General features: G+C 42.3%; 2 protein-coding genes across 3 annotated transcripts in view; both read left to right on the forward strand.

The window, feature by feature from the left end:
• The first annotated feature begins 237 nt into the window (after positions 1-237).
• Positions 238-6,725, forward strand: LOC110526360 (protein FAM219B). The gene is made up of 6 exons (XM_021607265.2): positions 238-494; positions 3,272-3,386; positions 3,515-3,608; positions 3,716-3,793; positions 4,279-4,330; positions 4,644-6,725. The coding sequence occupies exons 1-6, from the start codon at positions 420-422 to the stop codon at positions 4,791-4,793; spliced, it is 564 nt and encodes a 187-aa protein (XP_021462940.2). The 5' UTR covers positions 238-419; the 3' UTR covers positions 4,794-6,725.
• A 193-nt stretch (positions 6,726-6,918) lies between these two features.
• LOC110526363 (AT-rich interactive domain-containing protein 3B) overlaps positions 6,919-27,397 on the forward strand; it is an 80,507-nt gene continuing 60,028 nt past the window's right edge. The window contains exons 1-2 of one of the 2 annotated variants that reach the window (XM_021607268.2): positions 6,919-8,003; positions 9,309-9,959. In XM_021607268.2, coding sequence (XP_021462943.2) covers positions 7,968-8,003; positions 9,309-9,959 — 687 coding nt within the window. In that variant the 5' untranslated portion in view covers positions 6,919-7,967. The remainder of the gene's footprint in view (positions 8,004-9,308; positions 9,960-27,397) is intronic. The other variant, XM_021607267.2, reaches the window with a different exon arrangement.

A 27,397-nucleotide genomic window follows, 5' to 3' on the forward strand; every position in this document is an offset into this window, starting at 1 on the left:
CAATGTTTTTAATTAGCTGCTTTATGATTTTGTTATACTCTTGTGAATTCTATGGTTTTTACAAGATTACTTGTAGTTTTTCATGTCTGTAATTGTGTGCTGACTCTCTTGGCCAGGAAGCTCTTAAAAAGGAGATTTCAAATATCAATGAGCCCTTCCTGGTTAAATAAAAATACGATCACCAGAAAGGTTTGTTACCACTGAAGTTCTCCCACCTTGTGGTTTCTGATGTCATGGGGTAGGGATGAAGGAAGGACGGTGAAAGTAGTCTAAGGCTTCTGTTGACAGGAAGCGGAAGTGGTCCTTAGACTAGCTAGCAGGAGTAAAAGACAGCAGCGATAAGACGTCCTTTCGTGGATAGTTGGAAATACAGTCAACATGCCTGTTTTAGCGTATAAAGCGTGAACATTCCCACCAACATGAACAACACTATGGAGGAACAGGAGAGGGATACTCTCCTTGCTGCAGTCCCCGAGTCCCAAGTTTTGACGCCGGTAACTGTTCTGGCTAACCAATAACAACACGCAATCTGATATCTGGCAACTCTGTTTTCAAATGACAGCCAACCTTGTTACCATTCTCTCAGCGTATAACGTTACTTGGCTTGTTATTTACCGTTTACTGCGAACGTTAGCTAGCTACTTTTGTGTAAGCTAACCATACTAGCTACAGATTGTACACCAGATAATGAGAACGTTATTTACATTTGTCATTTAGAAGACACTCTTAAACCTAATTGCTCTGGATAAGTGCCTTGTTGAAGGGCACACCGGTATATTTTCCACCTAGTCGGCTCGGGCATTCGAACCAGCGACCTTTTTGGGGAGGAAGGGCACATGGTAATGGCTGGAGCAGAATAGGTAGAAAGGTATCAACAACAAACATGGTTTCCATGTTTCTTACAGAAGAAATATGAAAATTATTTGCATAAGCATAGCTATGGTAGCAATTGAAACGGAAGAGTTTCGCAAAGTTAAGGACACAACACGACTGAAGTCAAAACATTACACTGTTGATTTTATGATATAACCAAAGATTTTGGGTGTCCGTTACAGGACAGCCCCATACAAACCTCCGCCATAGATTTGAACTAACCTTTATTTGACTATACCTTTTTTTGGTCTCGATTTGGGCAAAGAAGTATATTTTAAATATACATGACCAGTTGCAGGTGGTTCATTTGAATTTAGAAAATGCTCAATTATTAAAATGTTTTTCTCCATGAAGAAATCCAACAATGTTTATGCCGCCATCTTGTCTATTTAAAACTTTCTCTCATTGAGCGACACTTTGGGAAGTGTCATGATGGCACTCACCTGTGTCAATCAATGTGAGAAGATTTTAAATAGACAAAATGCAGGCGTAAACATTGTTGGATTACTTAATGGAGCGAAACATTTATTTTAAAAAAATGAGCATTTTCTAAATTGGTGGCAATATACTCGGCTAGTTATCTATTTGATTCAAATGAGAGGCTAATAGCAGGGCTAAATTTTAGTTGTTTAGCAGCGTTAGGGCAAGGCTGTTTTCCAGTAGTGGTCTTCCGGGGATCCTCTATTTGTAACAGAACCCGCCATGACATTTCATACTAGAGGTCGACCTACTATTATTTTTCAATGCCAATGCCGAATATTGGAGGACCAAAAAAAGCAGATACTGGCCAATTTTTTTTAATTTTTTTATTTATTCTGAATAATGACAATTACAACAATACTGAATAAACACTTATTTTAACTTAATATAATACATCAATCAAATCAATTTAGCCTCAAATAAATAATGAAACATGTTCATTTTGGTTTAAATAATGCAAAAACAAAGTGTTGGAGAAGAAAGTGAAAGTGCAATATGTGCCATGTAAAAAAAGCTCAAGTTTAAGTTCCTTGCTCAGAACATGAGAACATATGAAAGCTGGTGGTTCCATTTAACATGACTCTTCAATATTCCCAGGTAAGACGTTTTAGGTTGTAGGACTATTTCTCTCTATACCATTTCTATTTCATATAAATATGACTATTGGATGTTCTTATAGGCACTATAGTATTGCCAGTGTAACAGTATAGCTTCCGTCCCTCTCCTCGCCCCTACCTGGGCTTGAACCACAAAAGCTGCGGCCCTTGCAGAGCAAGGGGAACAACTACTTCAAGGTCTCAGAGCGAGTGACGTCACCGATTGAAACGCTATTAGCGCGCATCCCGCTAACTAGCTAGCCATTTCACATCGATTACACCAGCCTAATCTCGGGAGTTGATAGGCTTGAAGTCATAAACAGCTCAATGCTTGAAGCATAGCGAAGAGCTGCTGGCAAACGCACGAAAGTGCTGTTTGAATGAATGCTTACGAGCCTGCTGCTGCCTACCACCGCTCAGTCAGACTGCTCTATCAAATATGAAATCAAAGACTTAATTATAACATAATAACACACAGAAATACGAGCCTTAGTTTCCGGATTTGACCATATTAATGACCTATCATTTCGAAAACAAAACGTTTATTATTTAAGTGAAACACGGAACCGTTTTGTATTTTATCTAACTGGTTGGCATCCCTAAGTCTAAATATTGCTGTTACATTGCACAACCTTTAATGTTATGTCATAATTATATACAATTCTGGCAAATTAATTACTGTCTTTGTTAGGAAGAAATGGTCTTCACACAGTTCGTAACGAGCCAGGCGGCCCAAACTGCTGCGTATACCCTGACTGCTTGCACAGAGCGCAAGAGAAGTGACATAATTATCCTAGTTAAAAGAAATTCATGTTAGCAGGCAATATTATCTAAATATGCAGGTTTAAAAATATAAACTTGTGTATTGATTTTAAAGAAAGGCATTGATGTTTATGGTTAGGTATACATTGGTGCAACGACAATGCTTTTTTCATGAATGCGCTTGTTAAATCATCACCCATTTGGCGAAGTAGGCTGTGATTCGATGAGAAATTAAGACACCTCATCGATTTATATGCAATGCAGGACAAGCTAGATAAACTAGCAATATCATCAACCATGTGTAGTTAACTAGTGATCATGTTAAGATTGATTGTTTTTTATAAGATAAGTTTAATGCTAGCTAGCAACTTACCTTGGCTTCTTGCTGCACTCGTGTAACAGGCAGTCAGCCTGCCACGCAGTCTCCTTGTGGAGTGCAATGTAATCGGCCACAATCGGTGTCCAAAAATGCCGATTACTGATTGTTATGAAAACTTGAAATCGGCCCTAATTAATCGGTCGACCTCTATTTCATACATTCCTGATTTTCACATGTTAAGGGTCCTGGCACTGGCAGCAGCTCAAGACCAAGGGCTACAGATGGGGGCATCAGACCTTTGGAGAAGAGGGGACCCTACATCATGTCCAAAGCCTCAGCCATTCACATGAAACTACGTAAGTGCATTCCTTGCCCTAGATTGACACAATTCCTGTTTAAAGTCTTGTGATGTTTCAGTGTTGTCATAGCCTATGTTTCTATTTAAAGTGTTGTTCTTCTGCATGTGACTGAATCCTGGCTTTAGAGAAACACAGAGAAATGGCCCGCAAAGCAATGAAGAAAAATGGCCTTACCTCAGGGGGTCCAGTCATGCAACAGCCCAGGCAAGGAGGAAAGAGGTAAGAGGAGAGGAGGGAGAAGTATGTTTGTATGTGTGCATGCAAGCATAATGGAATTTGAGGTATTCGAGCTGTTAAAATTGAAGTTTTTCTTGTTCCTCTTGTAGAAGTGTGAAGTTCAACAAAGGTTATGCCGCTTTGACTCAGCACGCTGAAGATACACTGGTAGCATTGGAATCAGACAGGTAAAGGACCACACACATGGCACCGAATGTTGATCTGCCAATCGTTCGGTGCGCTGCGTTTTAGGGACCACACGCTGGTGGATGTCTGACAGTGTGCAAATTATGGCTGGCACTCAGTTCAGAGGTGCTAAGTACTCTCTCCGGCAAACACTATTGGCAAAGCACTACTGACTGTAGACAATCTCTAAAGAGCCCTATGTTTATTTAGGAAGTTTTTTATTGAACCTTTATTTAATTGGGCAAGTCAGAACAAATTCTTATTTACATTGACGGCCAAACCCAGACGATGCTGGGCCAATTGTGTGCCGCCCTATGGGACTCCCAATCATGTCCGGTTGTGATACAGCCTGGAATCAAACCAGGGTCTGTAACCAGGGCGTCTAGCACTCAATTGTAAATTACCTTTTAAGTGGCACATTGTCCAAATCCTCAATCGGATTGAATCCCAGCCTAAGAGTTAATGACATCTTGTCTTGACCTTGCAGTGATGATGAGCTAGATGTTGAGCAGTATTCCTCAGGATACTCTTCAGCTGAGGTGAGTGTGTCCAGTGTATACTATTCTCAGAACATGCTTCTACATAGAAAGGCTTGTTCGTTGGGCAGCAGTGTTCTCTATCAGGAGCAGGGTTCAGTTTCCATTTCAAATAGTTGTCCCTTTATAGTCAACTACAAATGTATTCATATTTAAACAAGATTCAATGCAAGTATACACCATTATTGCCTAAATAGGCTGTGTAATAAAACATTAAAGAAATATCCAGCCTATCCTCACACCTGTTTCTTACACCTCCTGTCCGCATACCTTTTTGAATTGTTATTCCACGGCTGACTTGTTGACCTCTGTGCAGGTGCACCCAGACCTGAGCAGGCAGCTGCTGCAGGATGGATACCGGCTGGATGAGATCCCTGACGACGAGGACCTGGACCTCATTCCCCCTAAAGCCATGGGTTCCTCAGCCTGCTGCTGCGCTGAGGACCCGTCGTGCTCCGTGCAGTGAGGAGGGCACTTAGTGCTGTGACCTGGCTGACCCTGCAGCTCTGTGTTTAAAGACTGGACCTCTGTTACCCTGACCTTAGCCACTGTTTAAGTCGAGCAAGGCCTCCCGTTACCCAAACCCTACCACTGTCTAAGCATGGAACCCCCCTAACACTTTAAATGGCTAGCCACTGTTTTTGCAGTGCTCTCTACACCCTAACTAACCTTAAGCATGGACTGAAGTCATCCAAAGCCTTAGCCACTGTCCAAGCAGGGCTCTCTGTCACCCCAAAGGTTGACCTCTGTGTTATTTTGGAACTAGATTAAATGCTAACCACGTTGCATCCCCTCTCAATAGACAGGTGCAGGGTGATTCATCTCTAGACATGCACTACACTCATTCACCTGATGGAGAAGGTCACTGTCTTGTTGTCCTCTTTGACATATCACTCCCAGGTCTATTTAAACATATAACATTTATATGCAAGGTAATATGCATACAGCAAATGTCCTAGAGCGGTTTGAAGGCTAAAGCTTTTTCTGCAAGCTTGTCTTGCTCCAATTCACTTTTTTTCAAAGTAAGCCCTTTGAAAACAAACCTGAACATTCCATAACTATAGCTTCATTGATTTGGAATTTTTAATCCATCTTCCTAAAATTCCCTGTTTTTGTTGTAAATCCCTGGTATTAATCTTGGGTCTAACCTCAGACCCTTAGGTGTCTTTGACACTACATGGTTTACTTGTATATGAATTAATGCTTTAAAAGATATAGGGATACTAGCACTTACTCTTATGTCAGGCTGCCTACCAATGCTTTGTCCCAAAAAAGTTATGTAAAAGGGTTACAAAATGGCACTGTTTACTGTAATGTTACAGCAATGAGAACTCTGGTCAATCTTGTCCTGCGTGTTAGAAGTAACATTACAGCCCATGGTGTCACTGAGGTTAACCACTACCTCCTGACAATGCTGTACACAACAACACAATAACCCACTTGATCCTCTCTGTCTACTATGTATAGTAGTTACTAGATACTCAGAGGGACATGCATATGATATCAGAAGGCGATCTAAACAGACAAGCCTGTTACATTTTGATAATTCGCTCTCTCTCGCATGTCACTCAGCAAATTGTACAGTTTCCCACCCTAATGTTAGTGTTTTGGTATCTTCTGGTTTTAAAAGCAAGCAGTACATTGAGTACACTAAACATTTTGAAGAATTCTGTCTGTGTTGTCAAGCATTAGAATGGGTGATTCTCATCACTCAAGCCCTTACATGTGTGGCTAAAGATAAGTGTGTTTGCTAGTGCAGACCTAATGTGGAAGTGTGTGTTGGTCTGGCTGCGTTTACACAAGCGACCCAATTCTGATATTTTTCACTAATTGGTCTTTGACCAATCACATCAGCTTTGAAAAAGAGCTGACTGGAGAGATCTGGCATGATTGGTCAAAAGACCAATTTAGTAGAAAGAATATCAGAATTGGGCTGCCTGTTTAAACGCAGCCATTGAGTGCTTGACCTGTGTCACTAGAGATCACTAAGATAAATATTGGATTCATCACCATCCGGTGCAGTCAGTAGCCAGTACACTGCACTAGCCTGTACTAGCCTGTACTATGCAACTAATGGGACAATCTGCTTCCTTATCCTAGTTAAAACAATATACCAAGTGTTACTGAGTGCTAAATGCATTAACTTGAAATATTATTATGTAAAGGGAACACTATTTTTATTTGATTATAAATATTGTTTTTGCTATATTCAATATAATTAATTAATATACACATGTCCTTTTGTAATTTTCTTCTGGTTTGCTGGAGGGGATGTTACACCATTGAAAGTTATTCTCACAGAATTCAGAGAGCTACCAATCTAATCTCTGTCAAATATTTGTTAAAATGTTCGCTACCTCGCTCCTGTGCTACAAATAAATATTTGTTATGTAGAAGAGTTTGGATGTACAGCGTTGAGGAAGCAGAATATGTTTATGTTGTTCTGGTATATTACGGGTCGGCAGGTAGCCTAGAGCGTTGTACTAGTAACCGAAAGTTTGCAAGATCGAATCCCTGAGCCGACAAGGTAAAAATCTGTCGTTCTGAACAAGGCAGTGAAAATAAGAATTTGTTCTTACCTTACCTTACCTTGACTTGCCTAGTTAAAAAAAAAACAGGTAAATATTGGAAAGACAACTTGATAAAGCAGGTTGGTTGGATTAGATCAAAACTGGTCTGCTGGTTTATCCTTTCGAGTAAGACCTAGACAACCAGGTAAGGGGAGTTCTTTACTACATCATTCCATAATCAAAAACACGGGAGGAGCGAAAACCCACAGCCAGTCGACGCTCTGTGGAATAAATAGATCGTTAACTGAACGTAAAGAACAGACAGTGGGGCCATAGTACCTGACCAGAGCATTACCATCCACATCCATTTGGGGGCAGAATTGAGTTGTCAAAATATAATATAATGTCGAGGGAAGTAGCCAATTGACTATCATTACTTGCGTATACGTACATGCACCACTATATGCACCACTATAGGCTATTTTATAGCTCACTGCTCATCGGACTCATTTTTATCTGGGAATTGCATTAAATAATTTAAACTTTGCATTATCATTGTTTGCCAAAAATGTAGGGCTGGCCTCCCACCTGGCTAATTATTCAACAGGCAAGTTATCCACATGTTAAATGTAATTGTACTGAGGGAAAAAGCCTGTCCGCATAACGGCACGGGATCTATTATGTACTATTTAATAGGCTCTAGTTTGTATGGACTGTGACAAGTATTGCCATTCTCATAAAATTGCCATTCTCATGAGATTTGCATACGCATAGTAACTATTCAGCCAACGCTGCGCTGGAACTCTGGAACTTGTTGCTGTCACTGGGCGGGCCCTAATGATGTTGTACGCCTAGACGGGGGGTGTAATTCAAGTGAAGGAAAATCGAGTCAAGGGAGTTACCTCAACGGCAAGCTTTCGAGATATGAGATCGGGACATATTTCATGTCCGTCTTTCGCTAAATTAAAAAAAGAAGTGGAGAAAGATACAATTGAGAGTTACACAGCCAACATTCCGCCTATCAGCTGGTGGACAAATGTGACCCCCCCCCCCGTGCATGCACAAATTCTCTGTGTTTACAAGTGATTGAAACCGTGCCAGCGAAGAGGGAAAAAGATAACCAAGGAGGGATGGTGGACAATTCCGGTAGCAGCAAGGCACAAATGGTGAGTTGTTTCCCACTGTTTGGCGCTGTGCCCTGGCTAGGTCTCGGTTGTGTCATAGCATAGGAGCGAGGTAGCGAACATTTTATTTGCAGTGCAATGTAGGCTAAAAGCACGAGGCTATCAAATGTAACACTTTTTTTCCTTATTGAAATCCTTATTACTGTTTGGTTTTGATAGTTTAGCGTACGTCATTGCCAATTTCCTGTTTTAATTACAGTTGTAAATCCGACTATTTATAATGTATCGTGAAAAACCCAATAAAATAGATCAAATGCATATTTTCATGCACTGTATCTGCGCCCCTAATATATCATTTAGATACATATACTTTTTTCTATGTGCGTAGCCTACAAACTAGTCAGATATTATACTATACGCTGTTTACTCATTCATGTACGTTTGCTGGAGCCTCGCCATATACACCCTGAAAGCTAATTTTGACATACTGCACGAATAGGAAAGAAGAGGCTGTAGGCCTATGTGTTTTGGATAAAAAAATTATATTCAAACTTTAACCATATCAATCATCTCATTTTGAATGTAGTATACATCTGGGTTGGTTCTTGTTTCGGATTGAAGCTAAATTGTATATTTTTTGATGAGAAACAACTGTTCGAGGCAACATGTTTCACCATTTTTTCTAAGTTGTTATTGTTACAGATGTTTCTGTCAAAATCGTATTCGGTTTATATTGTTCTGGCTCATTCTTAAAGTGATGCATATCTATTTCAATTGATTGTTATGCGTTAACTCGAATTCATTTTTTGAAATAAGAAGCATAAATGCAATATGCTGTAGATCTATCTACAGGACGAAACGTGGTCTTGTAACTTCTGTATTATGTGCAGCTGTGTTGAACAGTGTGTAATTTGCCTGTCGCTACACTTCTGTACAAATGTGTCCTGCATTTTACTACTGTGCTTTTAAATACAATCACGTGTAGCACCAGCTATTGCATACCATACAATATCTTCCGTGCAGTCAACTTTTTTGTTTATCGACAGTATTTTGCCTATCTTCTCCCCCTTTCTCAATACCAATTAGCCTTTCCCTCATCTATTGTGCTCATGTTGAAACTTACCCATGTTATCCTCATGAAGTGGATGGTTTGTTGTAGCCTACTGTACTGAGTCTGGCGGTGACTTAACTCAAACCCTGACAGATAGGACTTTTAAAAAAATGTTTAAATAATCTACTTTGTGTTATGCATGTTTTTATTAGAACCGGGAAAGCCAGACATCCAGTGGTAATTTGAGTTGTTAGTTTATGGTTGACTATTGATGTCTTTCTCACTTTCTCTCCCAGCCCAGCATGTCACAGGAGAGTGGTCTGGGGGGTGTCTATCCTCAGGCAGGCACGGCAGGAGGAATGAAGCTCGAGGCTGTCATGGAGCAGCTGCAGCGCCAGCAGCAGGCCAGGCTGGAGATGGAGCGCAAGGAGAGGCGGCTCCGCGAGGCCCACATCATGTACACCCAACAGGTAGCAGCGCAGCAGGCCATCCTAGCTGCGGCTAGGGCCTCTGGAGCTGGCTTCATGGGCAAGGCACTGGTTGGAGGTGGTTCAGGGATACCCAGAGGAGGCCCACTGTCCCGGGTCTCTAACCAGAGCAGTGTGGACTCAGAGAGGGAGGACGAGGAGGACAGAGGCCGGGATTCAGGGGATGAAGATGACGATGAGGAGATGATGGATGGAGATGAGGGGAGCGAGGAGGAAGAGGGAGGGGCTAGTGGTCTTGAGTACCTCCGCAAGCAGACACTGGCTCTTCAACAGGGTGCCTCCCACCTCCCAGCGAATCCATTTGGTAGTTACTCTACCTCGGGCCCCCAGAATGCCCCATTGCCACCCGTTAGGGTGAAGCAGGAGCCTGACGAGAGCCGCTCTCCTGCAGGGCCCCACTCTGCCTCCTCCCCCAACGGGCAGGCCGACTGGAATAGCTTTGATGATCAATTAAAACAGGTAAGGCCACCTTGGCTTACCGCCAATCTACTGTCCTTATTAATAATGTATGTCAGTTCTCCTTTCTTAGCTATATATTCCAAATCCTATCCCCTGTTGAATTTTATGTCTGCCCTTGATGTCGTACTATCTCTTCCCCAAACACAGTGAGTCAACACAAAGCTGTGTAATGAAAACACAAATGTCCCCTTAGTAAGTAAGCGTCATATAGGGGAAAGCCTTTCGCTATTTTCAAGTCTCCTGTTGTGTGTTTTGTCTGATTGTCCCGTCTGCCCCTGCTGTGAGTGGGTGGGTTAATCTTAGCTTCGACGCAGACCTCTCAGCCAGTATCTTTGTGAGACACTTACAATCACTGGGGAGGGCTGAGCTGCTCTTTGGCTTTTGTTGCCAAAAATCCTAGAAGTGTGCACTGGCAGAGGGCCAGGCACGTGTGTCGCTCGCTCTCACTCACTCTGCACTCAGTGATTTCTCTCTTGTGCTCTCCTGGCAGACGTGCAGCACACGGGTTGGGAAGGTAGAGGTATCCTACAGCACAGTAGTGGTGCTACTCATCTGAAGGGTTTCAGCACTGTGCCAAGTATACTTTTTCATTGAAGGTAAATATTTCCTCACCGCTGTGTTACAGCGTGACAGAATGCAGAGTGGAATCCAAGCTATCCTTCATGGTTGAGTCAGCACTAGGGAAGTAGCATGTGTTGTGTAACAGCCCACCAGTGGTTGATATAAAAAGCCATGTTGCAGTGGAGTTGACAGATGTAGGAGGCAGAAAAGATCTGTTGCTGTGACTGAGCATTGTGCTGCACTCATTTTCCCAAGGATGTCATTACTGTCTATTTAAAGGGGAAATGACTTTGGGACTGTCACTCCCGTCTATTTCCAAATTTAGCTCCAGAAGGGCGATGATGGAAGGGGAAGTAAATAAATGACAGCAGAATGAGCCCTGAATTAGAGTAGGCGACAGTTATCACAGAGAATAGTCAGACAGGAGAGAGGGTGGAGTAGACTTCTAGCTACCACTACCAGATCACAGTGGAAACAACCTGAATGAAATTAAGTTTGACCACATTGTTGTGTGACTGTGAACAAAAACTGCGTCATTGGTTGGCGACATGTCGACCACCTCGAACCTGTCTCTGTTTAGGCCAGCTGTCAGACAGCCACCAGTGATCAGAGCAGGAGAGGTGTCACAGAGCCCTGGCCTGGCTATCTGTGGTGTGGTTATTTTATTAGGAGAGGGGGTTGAGCCTGGGGGGTTGGGGAGACATTGTCAAATGAGAAGTAGTCTGCGCTTTTTTCTTTTTTTTCTCCTCTTTTGTCTTTCCTGTCTTTATGATGGCTCATCTCTTGTGGCAGTTTCAGGTTGCACTGTTGAAGGGGGACAGTGGAGGCAGGGTGACTTTTTTGATGGTATTGTCTTCAAGAGGCTGGAGAAAACCTCAACAAATACGATTCTCTGGAGGGAGGGTTGATAATGTTTTCAAAAGCAATGGCACACCATAACCTTAGTGTCACAATAGTTAGAAGCAGCCTATTATATACACTTATATTAAGGTGGTTTTAAAAACCAAATGGAACAACCTACCTCTGATTTTGATATTATGCATTATTCTATTAGCCTAAAAGGGGAAAGGGGGATACCTAGTCAGTTGTACAACATCCTGACAGCGTTTCCCAACTCCAGACCTCCAGTACCCCCCCCCCATCAGCACACATTTTTGTTGTAGCCCTGGACAAGCACTTTGTGGTTCAACTTGTCAACTAATCATCAAGCCCTCAATGAGTTGAATCAGGTGAGTTTGTCTGGGGCTACAACAAAACTGTGTGCCGTTGGGGGTACTGGAGTTGGGAAACACTGGGGGGGGTGGAGGAGAGTTTCTGTGTTTTCTGTCATTGATGCATGTGTCATGACCTCGGCCCTGCCCTAAACAGCAGAGTAAATAATTGTCAAACAAGAGGATGGACAAAGGCCTTGCGTGAAGTGTTGGCCAGAGTGTTATTGTGCCTGGACAGGTGTGTGTGTGTGTGTGTGTAATCTCCCAGTGATTAATAGAGTAATAATCATGCCTGTGGACTGTGCCCTGGGTGTGTGTGCTCCTGGCCCCTGATGGTGTCATGCAGTAATAGCTAACTCTGCCTAGCAGTTCCATACTGGAGGGGTTGAGCTGGGCATTCTCTAATGATAATACAGGTGGCAGTGGTAGACTAGAGGTGGTTTTGGTTTCGCTGTATTATCTGCTGTTTCTTCATGTTTATGTATTTTGATGTTCCTTCATTCTGGTGTCAAGGGAGACTTAACCAACAAAATGGAGAATAACCAGGGCTTCATTTGCATTGTAGTGATGACAGAGAAAGAGTGAGTCTGGGAGAGCTAATGGTCTAGGAGGGAGGATAAGCCTCTCTCTCATCATTAAACTCCAAGCCCTGCTGGTTTGTACTGCTGGCTGCTGCTAGCTACTGGCCACGCATTAAGACATGTTTGTTGAATGCATGCTGTTGCATAATTTAACTGTCACCCCAACAACGCATCAGTCAGGAAATGGGGAGCTGGCTGCACAGCTGCAGCTGCCTGGAATGCGATCGATGGAGGTTGTGGGAGCTGCTTTTAGAGCAGGGAGTGACTGTTAGGTCTCATTTATGGCTCATGGATTATGAATGAGGACATAAACTCAGCAAAAAAAGAAATGTCCTCTCACTGTCAACTGTGTTTATTTTCAGCAAATTTAACATGAACATAAGATTCAACAACTGAGACATAAACTGAACAAGTTGCAGAGACGTGTGACTAACAGAAATTGAATAATGTGTCCCTGAACAAAGGGGAGGGGGGGTCAAAATCAAGAGTAACAGTCAGTATCTGGTGTGGCCACCATCTGCATTAAGTACTGCAGTGCATCTCCTCATGGGCTGCACCAGATTTCCCAGTTCTTGCTGTGAGATTTTACCCCACTCTTCCACCAAGGCTCCTGCAAGTTCCCAGACATTTCTGGGGTGAATGGCCCTAGCCCTCACCCTCCGATCCAACAGGTCCCAGGCGTGCTCAATGGGATTGAGATCCGGGCTCTTCGCTGGCCATGGCAGAACACTGACATTTCTGTCTTGCAGGATATCACGCACAGAACGAGCAGTATGGCTGGTGGCATTGTCATGTCAGGATGAGCCTGCAGGAAGGGTACCACATGAGGGAGGAGGATGTCTTCCCTGTAACACACAGCGTTGAGATTGCCTGCAATGACAACAAGCTCAGTCTGATGATGCTGTGACACACCGCCCCAGACCATTGTGGACTCTCCACCTCAAAATCGATCCCACGCCAGAGTACAGGCCTCGGTGTAATGCTCATTCTTTCAATGATAAACACGAATCCGACCATCACCCCTGGTGAGACAAAACCGCGACTCATCGGTGAAGAGCACTTTTTTGCCAGTCCTGTCTGGTTCAGCGGCGGTGGGTTTATGCCCATAGGTGACGTTGTTGCCGGTGATGTCTGGTGAGGACCTGCCTTACAACAGGCTTACATGCCTTCAGTCCAGCCTCTCTCAGCCGATTTCAGACAGTCTGAGCACTGATGGAGGGATTGTGCGTACCTGGTGTAACACAGGCAGTTGTTGCCATCCTGTACCTGTCTTGCAGGTGTGATGTTCGGATGTACCGATCCTGTGCAGGTGTTGTTACACGTGGTCTGCTACTGCGAGGACGATCAGCTGTCCGTCCTGTCTCACTGTCTTAGGAGTCTCACAGTACGGACATTGCAATTTATTGCCCTGGCCACATCTGCAGTCCTCATGCCTCCTTGCAGCATGCCTAAGGCACATTCACTCAGATGAGCAGGGACACTGAGCATCTTTCTTTTGATGTTTTTCAGAGTCAGTAGAAAGGCCACTCTAGTGTCCATAACTGTGACCTTAATTGTCTACTGTCTGTAAGCTGTTAGTGTCTTAACGACCGTTCCACAGGTGCATGTTCATTAATTGTTTATGGTTCATTGGACAAACATGGGAAACAGTGTTGAAACCCTTTACAATGAAGATCTGTGAAGTTATTTGGATTTTTACGAATTATCTTTGAAAGACAAGGTCCTGAAAAGGGATGTTTCTTTTTTCTTTTTTGCTGAGTTTATTTAGCAGATGTATTCCACTATACATTTTGACAATGGCATTTGGAACAAATGCAGCCTGATGCATCTGCACAGAAGACTGCTGTGAAGGCCACTGGAAATGTGTGAGAAATGGTTTCTTTGCACGGTGACATGGCTTCAGTTCTCAGCGATGGAGGCTGTGGTTGGAATCATGGGGCCTTTCTCCCTCCTTGCCTAGTCTGTGGTATAGTACAGGTGTACACCGTCAGTATGACCTGGTTATAGGCTTCACAATGTTGCCTTGTTTGTCTTCACTTTCCAATGTGACTTACCACCTGTTGTTTTTCCAATGTTGTATACTTACCTTGTTCAGTTTGAACTCCCCTCTCCTTTGTTTAGCAAACCAACATCCTGTTTGTGTTCTCCTATCCCTTTGGCAATGTCATTAAGGCGTTCCGGATGGACGGCTACTGCTTGGGATCTGTAGCTATTACAAGCCAGATTCTTGCCGTGTTTAGTTCAGTTAACACATTCTGCCTTTAGTTTATTTTCTTACATGCCGCAGGCTAGAGTTAGTTTTTTTTTTATTTTCTTTTTTCAATCAACATAATTTCCCGGCCTAGATAATTATTCATGTCAATTTTAAGGAACCAGTGTGCAACAACTATTTGTTGTACAGCTGAACGCATAAAAAAATAACAGAAAGCTGTCTCATTAATTCTACACAGGTTTTCTAATGGTTGTTTTAAGACTGGTTGAATAATTATAGCTTAGTCCTGTTTTTCCATTTGGGGGTTGTAGAATGTTAGTGTACAGTCTTTTGTCCACTCAGATGGATGTCTCTTATGGACCTGGCAGTACAGGAACTCACTTTGAATTATTTTGCTGATGTTCTACTGAGACTGAAACGTTGGTTACATAAGATCCATAACTTTTTTTTGTGGACCATCAAGATTTATTTTAAATTCATAATACAGGAACTAACAGAATAAAAACTGATCAAGATCACACGTCCAATGGTCTGGGCTTTCTTGATGTGTCCTAATGCGATTAATGTGATTGATAGGCTGAGCGCTAAGGGGATTAGACATGCTGCTCAGAGCCTCCATGATTCCAGCTTTATTTTTAGATTTTTTGGTGGACAACTACCCCGTGAGATTATAGCTGGAGCCAGCATTTATGATAACACAGTTTGAGACGTTTATAATTATTTAAATTTAGGATATCCTAAATTTAAGTTGCTCTTGTGTTAGGCTGATTTTTAAGATGTGGCTTTAACAGTGTGTTTGAACTAACTGGCTTTGTATACATTTCTAATTTCATGCTTCAGGCAGTCCACATTAATGAATGATGTATGTTGATGTTTTTTTTCTTATGTATTGTAATCCGTAGTCTTTATTTTCATAACCTGGGTTTCAGTGATGTAGCATTTCTAACTCTTTAAACCGACTCGGGCGCTGTGTTTATACATTTGCTTCAGATGGTGCGTCTGTAGTGGGATTTTCTGTCTCTTTTTGTGGCTCAGTGCTTTGTGGGCCTTCGTTGTGCCTCATTAACACAGGGCCCCGGCTGAGTGGTTTGGGTGAAAGAGGCAACACGCGATTAGCACCGACTCCACCATTCGAATAGCATTCTTTCCATCAGAGAGTAGTCTGCACTCAATGTAACTGTGTTTAGTTTGTCATGGTATAAAAACAAATACAGAACCTGTTTTAAGGTGTCAGATATACAGAGATTTAGAATGGTGACTTGAGCCTGACTAATCTCGTGAGATGATCTAACCATAGGCTTATAGGAAGGCTCCTTTATGGGAGATCGCTTGTGCTATCCTGCCCCTAACAGTCAAGTGTGGAATATTCCACTAACCTAGAAGTAGAGAGATGGAGGGGGAGATGTTGTAGAAGGAGGAGCGGGGGTGGAGGGGTGGGGTCAGGGGGATATTGGTCTGTCTCAACATTCCACTGCCCTACCCAAAGGAAACATTCCAGGCAGAATTAAAGAGTTAACTCTTCAAACAGTGAGAATTCCCAGCGGGGCTCCTACAAGAGGTTGGGGGTGTCCGTGCTGTTCTGTTAGTCAGGGCCGTGATTGGTGATCTTTTAATTCATTTCAGTCATTGTCACACGGGCTGTAAAAGAGAATGGCGAGGGCCGCTGGGCTGATGCAGGGAAAGACACTTTATTTATCTGAGTCTCAAAGGGCACACCGGCTGCTGGGAGAGAGCCCTCCTGGGGAGGCCGGTCTGGTCTGGGTGAACCCGCATGGCTAATCCACTTCTCTGACTGACTGACAGACAATGCTGTGCTAAAGATGTGCACCAGCTGACCTGACCAGAGCTTGAGTTCTGCTTTATTGTCATTGATGAGTCCACTATGCCAATCCAATGGTTGGTAATTTTTGTCTTAGGCTACAGGGAAGGAAGGAGCTGTTGTAGTTTAATTCCAAGATCAGTGCGCTTGATTGCAGCTCCAGCACTATGTCCACATGAGGCCAAATGTTATTAAAGATGTGGTGTTTTCTGCCACTATATGTAATAATTTGGTCGGTGCTTACATTTGTCCTATTTTACACATGTACAAGTAGGGCTGACCATATGGCCTTAAAAGTATGTGGACATTGGTTGAACATCTCTTTCCAAAATCATGGGCATTAATATGGGAAGGCTTTCCACTAGATGTTGGAACATTGCTGTGGTGATTTGCTTCCATTCAGCCTTGAGCGTTAGTGAGGTCAGACACTGATGTTTGGCGATTAGGCCTGGCTCACATCCCAAATGTGTTCGATGGGGTTTGAGGTCAGGGCTCTGTGCAGGCCAGTCAAGTTCTTCCACACCGATCTCACAAACCATTTCTGTGTGGACCTCACTTTGTGTACGGGGGCATTGTCATCCTGAAACAGGAAAGGGCTGCCACAAAGTTGGAAGCACAGAATCGTCTAGAATGTTGTTGTATGCTGTCGCGTTAAGATTTCCCTTCACTGAAACTAAGGGGCAAAGCCCAAACCATTATTCCTCCTCCACCAAACGTTACAGTTGGCACTATGCATTGGGGAAGGTAGCGTTTTCCTGGCATCCGCCAAACCCAGATTTGTCCGTCAAACTGCTAGATTGTGAAGCGTGATTCATCACTCTTGAGAACACGTTTTCACTGCTCGGAGTCCAATGGCGGCGATCTTTACACCACTGCAGTTGATGCTTTGCATTGCACATGGTGATTGTAAGGCTTGTGTGTGGCTGCTCGGACATGGACACACATTTCATGAAGCTCCCGACTAGAGGTTGACCGATTAATCGGAAGGGCCGATTTCAAGTTTTCATAACAATCGGAAATCAATATTTTTGGGTGCCGATATTTAAAAAATATTTATTTAAAAAAAATGTACAACTTTATTTAACGAGGCAAGTCAGTTCAAGAACACATTCTTATTTTCAATGAAGGCCTAGGAATGGTGTGTTAACTGCCTTGTTCAGGGGCAGAACGACAGATTTTTACCTTGTCAGTTCAGGGATTCAATCTTGCAACCCTTACGGTTAACTAGTCCAACGCTCTAACCACCTGCCTCACGAGGAGCCTGCCTGTTACGCGAATGCAGTAAGAAGCCAAGGTAAGTTGCTAGCTAGCATTAAACTGATCTTATAAAAAACAATCAATCAATCATAATCACTAGTTATAACTACACACGGTTGATGATATTACTAGTTTATCTTGCGTGTCCTGCGTTGCATATAATCAATGCGGTGCACATTCGGGTAAAAGGACTGTCGTTGCTCCGTGTACCTAACCATAAACATCAATGCCTTTCTTAAAATCAATACACAGAAGTATATATTTTTAAACCTGCATATTTAGCTAAAAGAAATCCAGGTTAGCAGGCAATATTAACCAGGTGAAATTGTCACTTCTCTTGCGTTCATTGCACACAGAGTCAGGGTATATGCAACAGTTTGGGCTGCCTAATTTGCCAGAATTTTACGTAATTATGACATAACATTGAAGGTTGTGCAATGTAACAGCAATATTTAGACCTAGGGATACCATCCGTTATGCCATCCGCTAGATAAAATACGTAACGGTTCCGTATTTCCCTTAAAGAATAAACGTTTTGTTTTCGAAATGATAGTTTCCGGATTCGACCATATTAATGACCTGTATTTCTGTGTGTTATTATGTTATAATTAAGTCTATGATTTGATAGAGCAGTCTGACTGAGCGATGGTAGGCACCAGCAGGCTCGTAAGCATTCATTCAAACAGCACTTTAGTGAGTTTTGCCAGCAGCTCTTCGTTGTGCGTCAAGCATTGCGCTGTTTATGACTTCAAGCCTATCAACTCCCGAGATTAGGCTGGTGTAACCAATGTGAAATGGCTAGCTAGTTAGCGAGGTGCGCGCTAATACCGTTTCAAACGTCACTCGCTCTGAGACTTGGAGTAGTTATTCCCCTTGCTCTGTATGGGTAACGCTGCTTCGAGGGTGGCTGTTGTCATTGTGTTCCTGGTTCAAACCCAGGTAGGAGCGAGGAGAGGGACAGAAGCTATACTGTTACACTGGCAATACTAAAGTGCCTGTAAGAACATCCAATAGTCAAAGGTTAATGAAATATAAATGGTATAGAGAGAAATAGCCCTATAATTCCTATAATAACTACAACCTAAAACTTCTTACCTGGGAATATTGAAGACTCCTGTTAAAAGGAACCACCAGCTTTCATATGTTCTCATGTTCTGAGCAAGGAACTTAAACGTTAGCTTTCTTACATGGCACATATTGCACTTTTACTTTCTTTTCCAACACTTTGTTTTTGCATTATTTAAACCAAATTTAACATGTTTCATTATTTACTTGAGGCTAAATTGATTTTATTAATGTATTATATTAAGTTAAAATGTTCATTCAGTATTGTTGTAATTGTCATTATTACAGATAAATAAAAATAATCGGCCTATTAATCGGTATCGGCTTTTTTTGGTCATCCAATAATCGGTATCGGCGTTGAAAAATCATAGTCGGTCGACCTCTACTCCCGACAAACAGTTCTTGTGCTGACGTTGCTTCCAGAGGTAGTTTGGAACTCGGTAGTGACTGTTGCAACCAAGAACAGGCGATTTTTACACGCTTCAGCAATCGGCTGCCCGTTCTGTGAGTTTGTGTGGCATACCACTTTGTGGCTGAGCCGTTGTTGCTCCTAGACATTTCCACTTCACAATAACAGCACTTACAGTTGACCGGGGCAGCTCTAGCAGGGCAGAAATTCCACCTTTCCAACAGTGTCACTCAGTGCTGATGTGCATGAGGGTTGTTCCAAAACAGACGGTCCTTTGCATCAACTGCTGGATGAGCCATTTTTTTCAGGTGCATTGCAGACTTCTCTCTGAATGGGTGATAAACTTTGTGCTCAACATTGCAACTGATTCGAAATTGAGATCAGATGTAGTTGATGATTTAAGCAAGCCATACTCTTACTGTCATTATCAAGAACACACATTTCAAACATCACTGACAAGGCTAGGGTGGCAGGTAGCCTAGTGGTTTGAGCGTTGGGCAACTAATCGAAAGGTCGCTAGTCCTTTGCTGTTGTTCTGGGATTGATTTGCACTTTTCGCACCAAAGTACGTCCATCTCTAGGAGAAAGAACACTTCTCCTTCCTGAGCGGTATGACGACTGCGTGGTCCCATGGTGTTTATACTTGCGTACTATTGTTTGTACAGATGAACGTGTTACCTTCAGACATTTGGAAATTGCTCCCAAGGATGAACCAGACTTGTGGAGGTCTCCAATGTTTTGGCTGTTTTTTTGTTGTTGATTTTTCCCATGATGTCAAGCAAAGACGCACTGAGTTTGAAGGTAGTCCTTTAAATATATCCATAGGTACACCTCCAATTGACTCAGGCTAATTGACATCATTTATCAGAATATTCTAAAGCCATGACATTTTCTGGAATTGTCCAAGCTGTTTAAAGGCACATTCAATTCAGTAAATGTAAACTTCTGACCCACTGGAATTGTGATACAGTGAAATATTCTGTCGTAAACAATTGTTGGTAAAATTACTTGTGTAGATGTCCTAACTGACTTGCCAAAACTATAGTTCGTTAACAAGAAATCTAAGTCTAAGTCTAATCTAAGTCTATGTAAACCTCCTTTTTTGGGGTGATTTAATTATCTTGATTACAATACATTCTCTCTCGAAATAAGCTTTGTTGAACAGTTAAAGATAAAATACGCTGCATTTCAAACAGTCAGCAGTCTATTGAATTCACCGCTTGTGAAATTATACCTAGGCTTTCCACAACCATAAAATCCACTAATAATTTAATTATTGTTCATTTGAATTGTTATGGACACACCCTTCTGTCCGTCTCTGTTTGAACAGCATGCTAGCCTGTCCACTTTGTTCATATGTTGAAGTCAAGTGGCCTACCTTATTTCTCAGAATGAGAACTAGTTGCCATATTGCACATTTATAAAACAGCTAGTATAACAGTCTTTGGCTGAAATGCTCCTAGCAGTACGTGGTAGTGCAATGCCACACGTGACAAACTGAGCATGACATTTCCAGAGTCAATGTTCATTGAAAACAACCACAATATGAGGAGTTGAGACATGAAAAAGGGTATCATTTAGAAAGGTTTACTTCACCTTTATTACAGTAAAATAATGTCTCAATGTGTTTCGTTGTCCATATGAGTGATTCTGTTGGACCAAACCTCAAATGCAAAGAAAGAGCGAGGTAAAACCGCTTGTCAGAGAAGAAGTGATCTCTCATATTTTTGTTAGTGGCGGGGGGAGGAGCTTGGTGCGTATGTAAATGGGAAGACAACATGCGGATATAAACGCATTAACCTCTCTGGAATATGTGGGACGCTAGCGTCCCACCTGGCCAAAAGCCAGTAAAAATGCAGAGCGCCAAATTCAAATAAATTACTATAAAAATCAAACTTTCATGAAATCACACATGTAAGGTCCCAAATTAAAGCTACACTTATTGTGAATCAGCCAACATGTCAGATTTCAAAAAGGCTTTTCGGCGAAAGCAAACGATGCTATTATCTGAGGAAAGCACCTCCGTAAACAAAGAGAGAAGCATATTTCAACCCTGCAGGCGCGTCACAAAATGCAGAAATAAAAATATAAATCATGCCTTACCTTTGACGAGCTTCTTCTGTTGGCACTCCAATATGTCCCATAAACATCACAAATATTATATATATATTATATATATATATATATATTGACAGAATTAATTGAACAAAAGGACCAAAATGTCAATTTATTTGGCCCGTTCGATCCAGAAAAACACCGGTTCCAACTTGCGCAACGTGACTACAAATTATCTCAAAAGTTACTTGTAAACTTTGCCAAAACATTTCAAACTACTTTTGAAATGCAACTTTAGGTATTTTTTTTACGTAAATAATCGATAAAATTGAAGACTGGATGATCTGTGTTCAACACAGGAGGAATTCAAACTGTAGCTAGCTTTCTGGTCACGCACCTCTATCTAACAGTACACTTGAAGTTACCCTCGTTCTGAACAGTGCTACTTCTTCATTACACAAAGGAAAAACCTCAAGCAATTTCTAAAGACTGGTGACATCCAGTGGAAGCGGTAGGAACTACAAGAAATAAAAAAATCTGAATGTCCTCGGGGTTTCACCTGCTAAATAAGTTCTGTTATACTAACAGACATAATTCAAACAGTTTTAGAAACTTCAGTGTTTTCTATCCAAATCTACTAATAATATGCATATCTTATCTTCTGGGGATGAGTATCAGGCAGTTGAATTTGGGCATGCATTTAATCCGGACGTGAAAATAGTGCCCCCTGTCACCAAGAAGTTTTTTAAAAAACAACTAGATTATAGTTCTTTGGAATATCGCGCAAAAACATACACTACCATTCAAAAGTTTGGGCTCATTTAGAAATAACACAACGTGCCATTGGAACACAGGAGTGATGGTTGCTGATAATGGGCCTCTGTATGCCCATGTAGATATTCCATTAAAAGCAGCTGTTTCCAGCTACAATAGTAATTTATAACATTAACAATGTCTACACTGCATTTCTGATCAATTTGATGTTATTTAATAGACAAAAAAAATTGCTTTTCTTTTAAAAACAAGGACATTTCTTAGTGACCCCAAACTTTTGAACAATAGTGTATGCATTTGTGAATTGGACCACTAGGCTACCTGCCACCCTAGCCTTGTCAGTGATGTTTTAAATGTGTGTTCTTGATAATGACAGTAAGAGTATGGCTTGCTTAAATCATCAACTACATCTGATCTCAATTTCGAATCAGTTGCAATGCTGAGCACAAAGTTTACCACCCATTCAGAGAGAAGTCTGCAATGCACCTGAAAAAAATGGCTCATCCAGCAGTTGATGCAAAGGACCGTCTGTTTTGGAACAACCCTCATGCACATCAGCACTGAGTGACACTGCCCTTCTCCATCAATTGAATTGTAAGGCAAAAGTTCTCACATTTAAATGCAAAAGGCGCATGTCCATTAGGGCCATCACACCTTTCCCCCACCAAATCGACCCTGGTGGATTTGACTTCCTTGGCCCCTAATGGAAAGGGAGCTACTGATGGCTGGTGTAATCTGATCAGTCAGCAGCAACCGCAAGCCCCCCTCCCACTCTCCCCTCTATTGCTCCCCCTCTTTTTTTCTCTCTCTCTTCATCCTCAGCGACCATATCCTTCCCACTTTGACATATCTCAACACCTGCTCTTTAATGAAGCCCCCTACGCACAGACAGATGAGAGGAAATGGCAGAGTGAAACAAAGGCCTCCACCATGGCCTCCACCAGCTGCAGCCAGGGAGCAGAGCCAAGCTGAGCTCCGATGTCACAGCAGAGCCTCGTCATTAAACTTAACATTTCTATCTCCATCTGGAAGTGAGTGAATTCTCACTAACATCACTGACTATTTAGTAACCATAGCCCGTCTTTTGAACAGACCGGAGTGGAGGGTGGTCCGGGTCGGGTCTGAGTTTAATCCTGGCTTGTCGACACCGGGCTGTGCTCCCTAATGAAAGCACAGTGCTTCTGCGGTGACTTGGAGGTGAGGAGTGAAAGGTGTTCCGCTATTGTTAGTGGCAGTCTTGGCCGTCTCCGAACCCTGGCGGTGCTTTGGCTCAGGTCCAGGCCAGTGGCAGGCGGGCCCTGAGGTGCTAAATGACCCGCTATGTCAGAGGCCCTGGGTAAACAACACCAGCAGCTGACTGGAGCCTGGCACCCAGCCAGGCAGAGGAGCAGGAGGTGTGTAGGAGGGAGGCTTTCCTTTCACTGCTGCCTTTCTTTCCGCCTACCTCACCGCAGCCTACCCCCTGCACGAACGGCATGTGCAGACAACCTGCCTGCCATCCTCCTGTGTAGTGTACAGTACATTACAGACCAGCAGTGTGTGGTCAGGTTGTTAATCTGCCAAGTCTTCACAATACAGGCCCCCATGTAATCGTCAGCACCAGTCTCTTGCAGAGGGGGGAAAGAGAGAATTGGCCACTCGTTTATAGTGGTTAAATGTAATATTTTACAGCAAAACCGATGTCTTTTTTTTGCTGTGCCAGCTGATGTTTTCACACATTCGTAAATCTGATAATTTTCACCTCGTTGACTCGTGTTTCACCCTGTTTCTGAACTATATATTTTATATATTTCAATATTGCTCTCTCAGTGCTGTTGTGAAGCAATGAAACTTGTATTTTAGAGACATTTCACTTGCAAATCAGGCACGTGGATAGATTGGACTTGCAAAGGTCTTTCTTGAGGCTTGTCTTTCTGAGCTTATTTTTCTCAACTAAAACAACCCTGCTCCCAGCTTTGAAATCATGCAAACTACTTTTGTCTGATGTCCATATCAGTCAGAATACGGTGAACAGTTCCTTGCTCTAGTGATTCAGATTACATTTTAAATGTGAGATATAGAAATGTGTGGTGATAGATTAGGATATCACTTGAGTAATAAAACCTGTGATTATTTTTTGCTGATCTAGTTAATAGACCATCACATTCTCAATAGAACTATGAACCATGTCAACTGGAGTCGATCATTTCAAAAGCTGTGTTGGTAAATGATTGGTATCAACATGTTAATTATTAACCTCAAGCCTTTGAATAGGAAGAGTTTGGACTGCATTGAATGGTAAAGATTATGTTCAGTATAAAATTGAGAATACTGTGGCATACCTGAAGGTATGGAAGGAGTAGGAAGATGAGAACATAAACTGAAGAAAAGAGCCTTTGCAAGTTTTGGATCCATGCAGTTTTCAGACATTTGAATTGATCTAAATGTTTTATTTGACCTTTATTTAACCAGGCAATTCAGTTAAGAACAAATTCTTATTTTCAATGACGGCCTAGGAACAGTGGGTTACCTGCCTTGTTCAGGGGCAGAACGACACATTTTTACCTTGTCAGCTCAGGGATTTGATCTTGCAACCTTTCGGTTACTAGTCCAACACTCTAACCACTAGGCTAGATGCTGTGAGGACTGTGGAGGCTGTTTTCTTTTCCCACTTGAATTAGCTTAGATTGGTCCACCATCTGGTCAAACAAAAGACATCCAGTCAGACCTGCCTGACTCAAGTAAATGTGATTTAATCCTCCATGAACCATTAAACTAGAATGGCTAACGTGACTCCACAGCGCAGGGAGAGCTGTGACCACACTGGTCTGGAAAGGAGGAGAATTAACACGACACAAATGGAATTAAATGGAAAAGAGTTTGTAAATTGAAAAACTTGCGGTACGCTCAGTGCACCATGGACATTTTAGAGAGATGCTTGTTTTTGTGAGAACTTAGAGAAGTACAGGAGTTTCACATTAATATGAAAAGTGTATACTAAAATATGAAAGTACATACATGACATGTAGTATCTCCATCTTACCTCAATTGTTTTTACGTCCTCTGGAATTGAGAAGACAAATGGCGAGTTCAACAGTGGGCCTGTCAGCCTTAATTCTCGCACAGCATCCAGACTAGTTTACGTAATGCTATTTTCCAAATATTTTTTTACCACTTTTTCTCAGGCCTCCATTAATTTAGTCACTCTAATTTTGGCCATCCTACAAGGGTAAAAACTCCAATAACTTTTTAACGAATGATGATAGAGGTTCGTTTTGGACAATCCTCCTAGAGGAGTATCTACAAAATGTAACTTTTTTTTCTCTCACATTTTACAAAAACACATTCATTTGGAGAACAATGCAGATGCAAAGTTTGGTAACAGAATGACAGCGCAAACAGAAAAAACGTTAATTCTGTTACCAAACTTTGCGTCTGCGCTGCTGTTCCAAAGTAAATGTGTTTTTGTAAAAGTGGAAATTGTTCAAATTAAAACTTTGCAATCATTGATTATTATTTGGCATAGATTTTAAAGTGGCCAAATCTTGAGTCTCGGCATCATTCTGTTACCAATGGAATTGCCCTAATGCAGAAAGATACAAATTGTCATTCTTTTCCCACAAATTAAATTTTGCAATTGTGTTTAGAAAGGTGAGTTTTTAATGTACCTTTTTTTGGGGGGGGAAGAACATTCTTAAACATCACCTTTTGCACTACTTTGATTTCAATGTGTATAGTACAGTTTTAAATCACATCCGAGACATGTCATAAATATCCCTATTTCAATCAGTTATTTGTTATACAAATGTCAAGTCTTTCTGTAGGCTTTATGGCTTCAATATAGTCAATGTCAGCGGATTGTTTACTCTTATGATTTGACTGCTAAGTGAATAGTTATTTCCTTGTTTAGCAGGAACTCTATTCTTGAACCACCCAGTCAAGTATGTGAGAGGAAGGCCCGGAAAAATGACTCCTGCCACCCAAGCCAGAGACTGTTCTCTCTGCTTCCACAAGGCAAACGGTACCGAAGCAACAAGTCTGACACCAACGGCTCCTGAATAGCTTGTATATCCTCAAGCCATAAGACTAAAAATAACTAACAAAATGCCTTCACCAGGCTATCTGCATTGACCCTCTATGCACACTCTACACACTCATTCACACTGACACTCCAATGCTTCCCAACAATGTAGAGAGACGTAAAAATATATATCTAAAAAATAACAAGGAATAAATACAGTGTAACAATAATTGTATTGGTCACATACACATGGTTAGCAGATGTTATTGCGAGTGTAGCGAAATGCTTGTGCTTCTAGTTCTGACAGTGCAGCAATATCTAACAAGTAATCTAACAATTCCACAACTACCTAATACACACAAATCTAAGTAAAGTAATGGAATAAGAATATATACATATAAATATATGGATTAGCAATGCCCGAGCGGCATAGGCAAGATGCAAGAGATGGTTTAAAATACAGTGTATACATCTGGGATGAGGAGTGAAAAATAAATAATCATCATAATAAAGTGACTAGTGATCCATTTGTTAGTGGCCAATGATTTCAAGTCTGTATGTAGGAAGCAGCTTCTGTTAGTGATGGCTGTTTAACAGTCTGATGGCATTGAGAGAGAAGCTATTTTTCAGTCTCTCGGTCCCAGCTTTGATGCACTTGTACTGACCTTGCCTTCTGGATGGTAGTGGGGTGAACAGGCAGTGGCTCGGGTGGTTGTTGTCCTTGATGATCTTTTTGGCCTTCCTGTGATATCAGGTGCCGTAGGTGTCCTGGAGGGCAGGTAGTTTGCCCCCGGTGATGTGTTGTGCAGACCGCTACCAGCCTCTGGAGAGCCCTGTGGTAGTGGGCGGTGCAGTTTCCGTACCAGGCGATGATGCAGCCCGATAGGATGCTCTCAATTGTGCATCTGTAGAAGTTAGTGGGGATTTTCAGTGATAAGCCACATTTCTTCAGCCTCCTGAGGTTGAAGAGGTGCTATTGCACCTTCTTCACCACACTGTCTGTGTGGGTGGACCATTTCAGTTTGTATGTGATGTGTACGCCGAGAAACTTAACTTTCCACCTTCTCCACTACTGTCCCGTCGATGTGGATAGGGGGGTGCTCCCTCTGATGTTTCCGGAGGTCCACAATCATCTCCTTTGTTTTGTTGACGTTGAGTGAGAGGTGGTTTTCCTAGCATCACACGCCGAGTGCCCTCACCTCCTCCCTATAGGCGGTCTCTTCGTCGTTGGTGATCAAGCCTACTACTGATGTGTCATCTGCAAACTTGATGATCGAGTTGGAGGCGTGCATGGCCACTCAGTCATGGGTCAACGGCGTACAGGAGGAGGCTGAGCTTGCACCCTTGTGGGGCCCCTGTGTTGAGGGTCAGCGAAGTGTTGATGTTGTTTCCTACCTTCACCACCTGGGGAAGGCCCGTCAGGAAGTCCAGGACCCAATTGCACAGTATGGGGTTGAGAGACCCAGGGCCTCAAGCTTAATGATGAGCTTGGAG

Source organism: Oncorhynchus mykiss, chromosome 6, assembly GCF_013265735.2.
Source record: "Oncorhynchus mykiss isolate Arlee chromosome 6, USDA_OmykA_1.1, whole genome shotgun sequence".
Lineage (NCBI taxonomy): Eukaryota > Metazoa > Chordata > Actinopteri > Salmoniformes > Salmonidae > Oncorhynchus > Oncorhynchus mykiss.

Coding starts and splice junctions, on each gene's coding strand:
- LOC110526360 (XM_021607265.2), top strand. CDS start 420: ATGAACAACACTATGGAGGAACAGGAGAGGGATACTCTCCTTGCTGCA. Junction 495..3,271: donor AGTCCCAAGTTTTGACGCCG/GTAACTGTTCTG, acceptor TCACATGTTAAG/GGTCCTGGCACTGGCAGCAG. Junction 3,609..3,715: donor CCCAGGCAAGGAGGAAAGAG/GTAAGAGGAGAG, acceptor TTCCTCTTGTAG/AAGTGTGAAGTTCAACAAAG.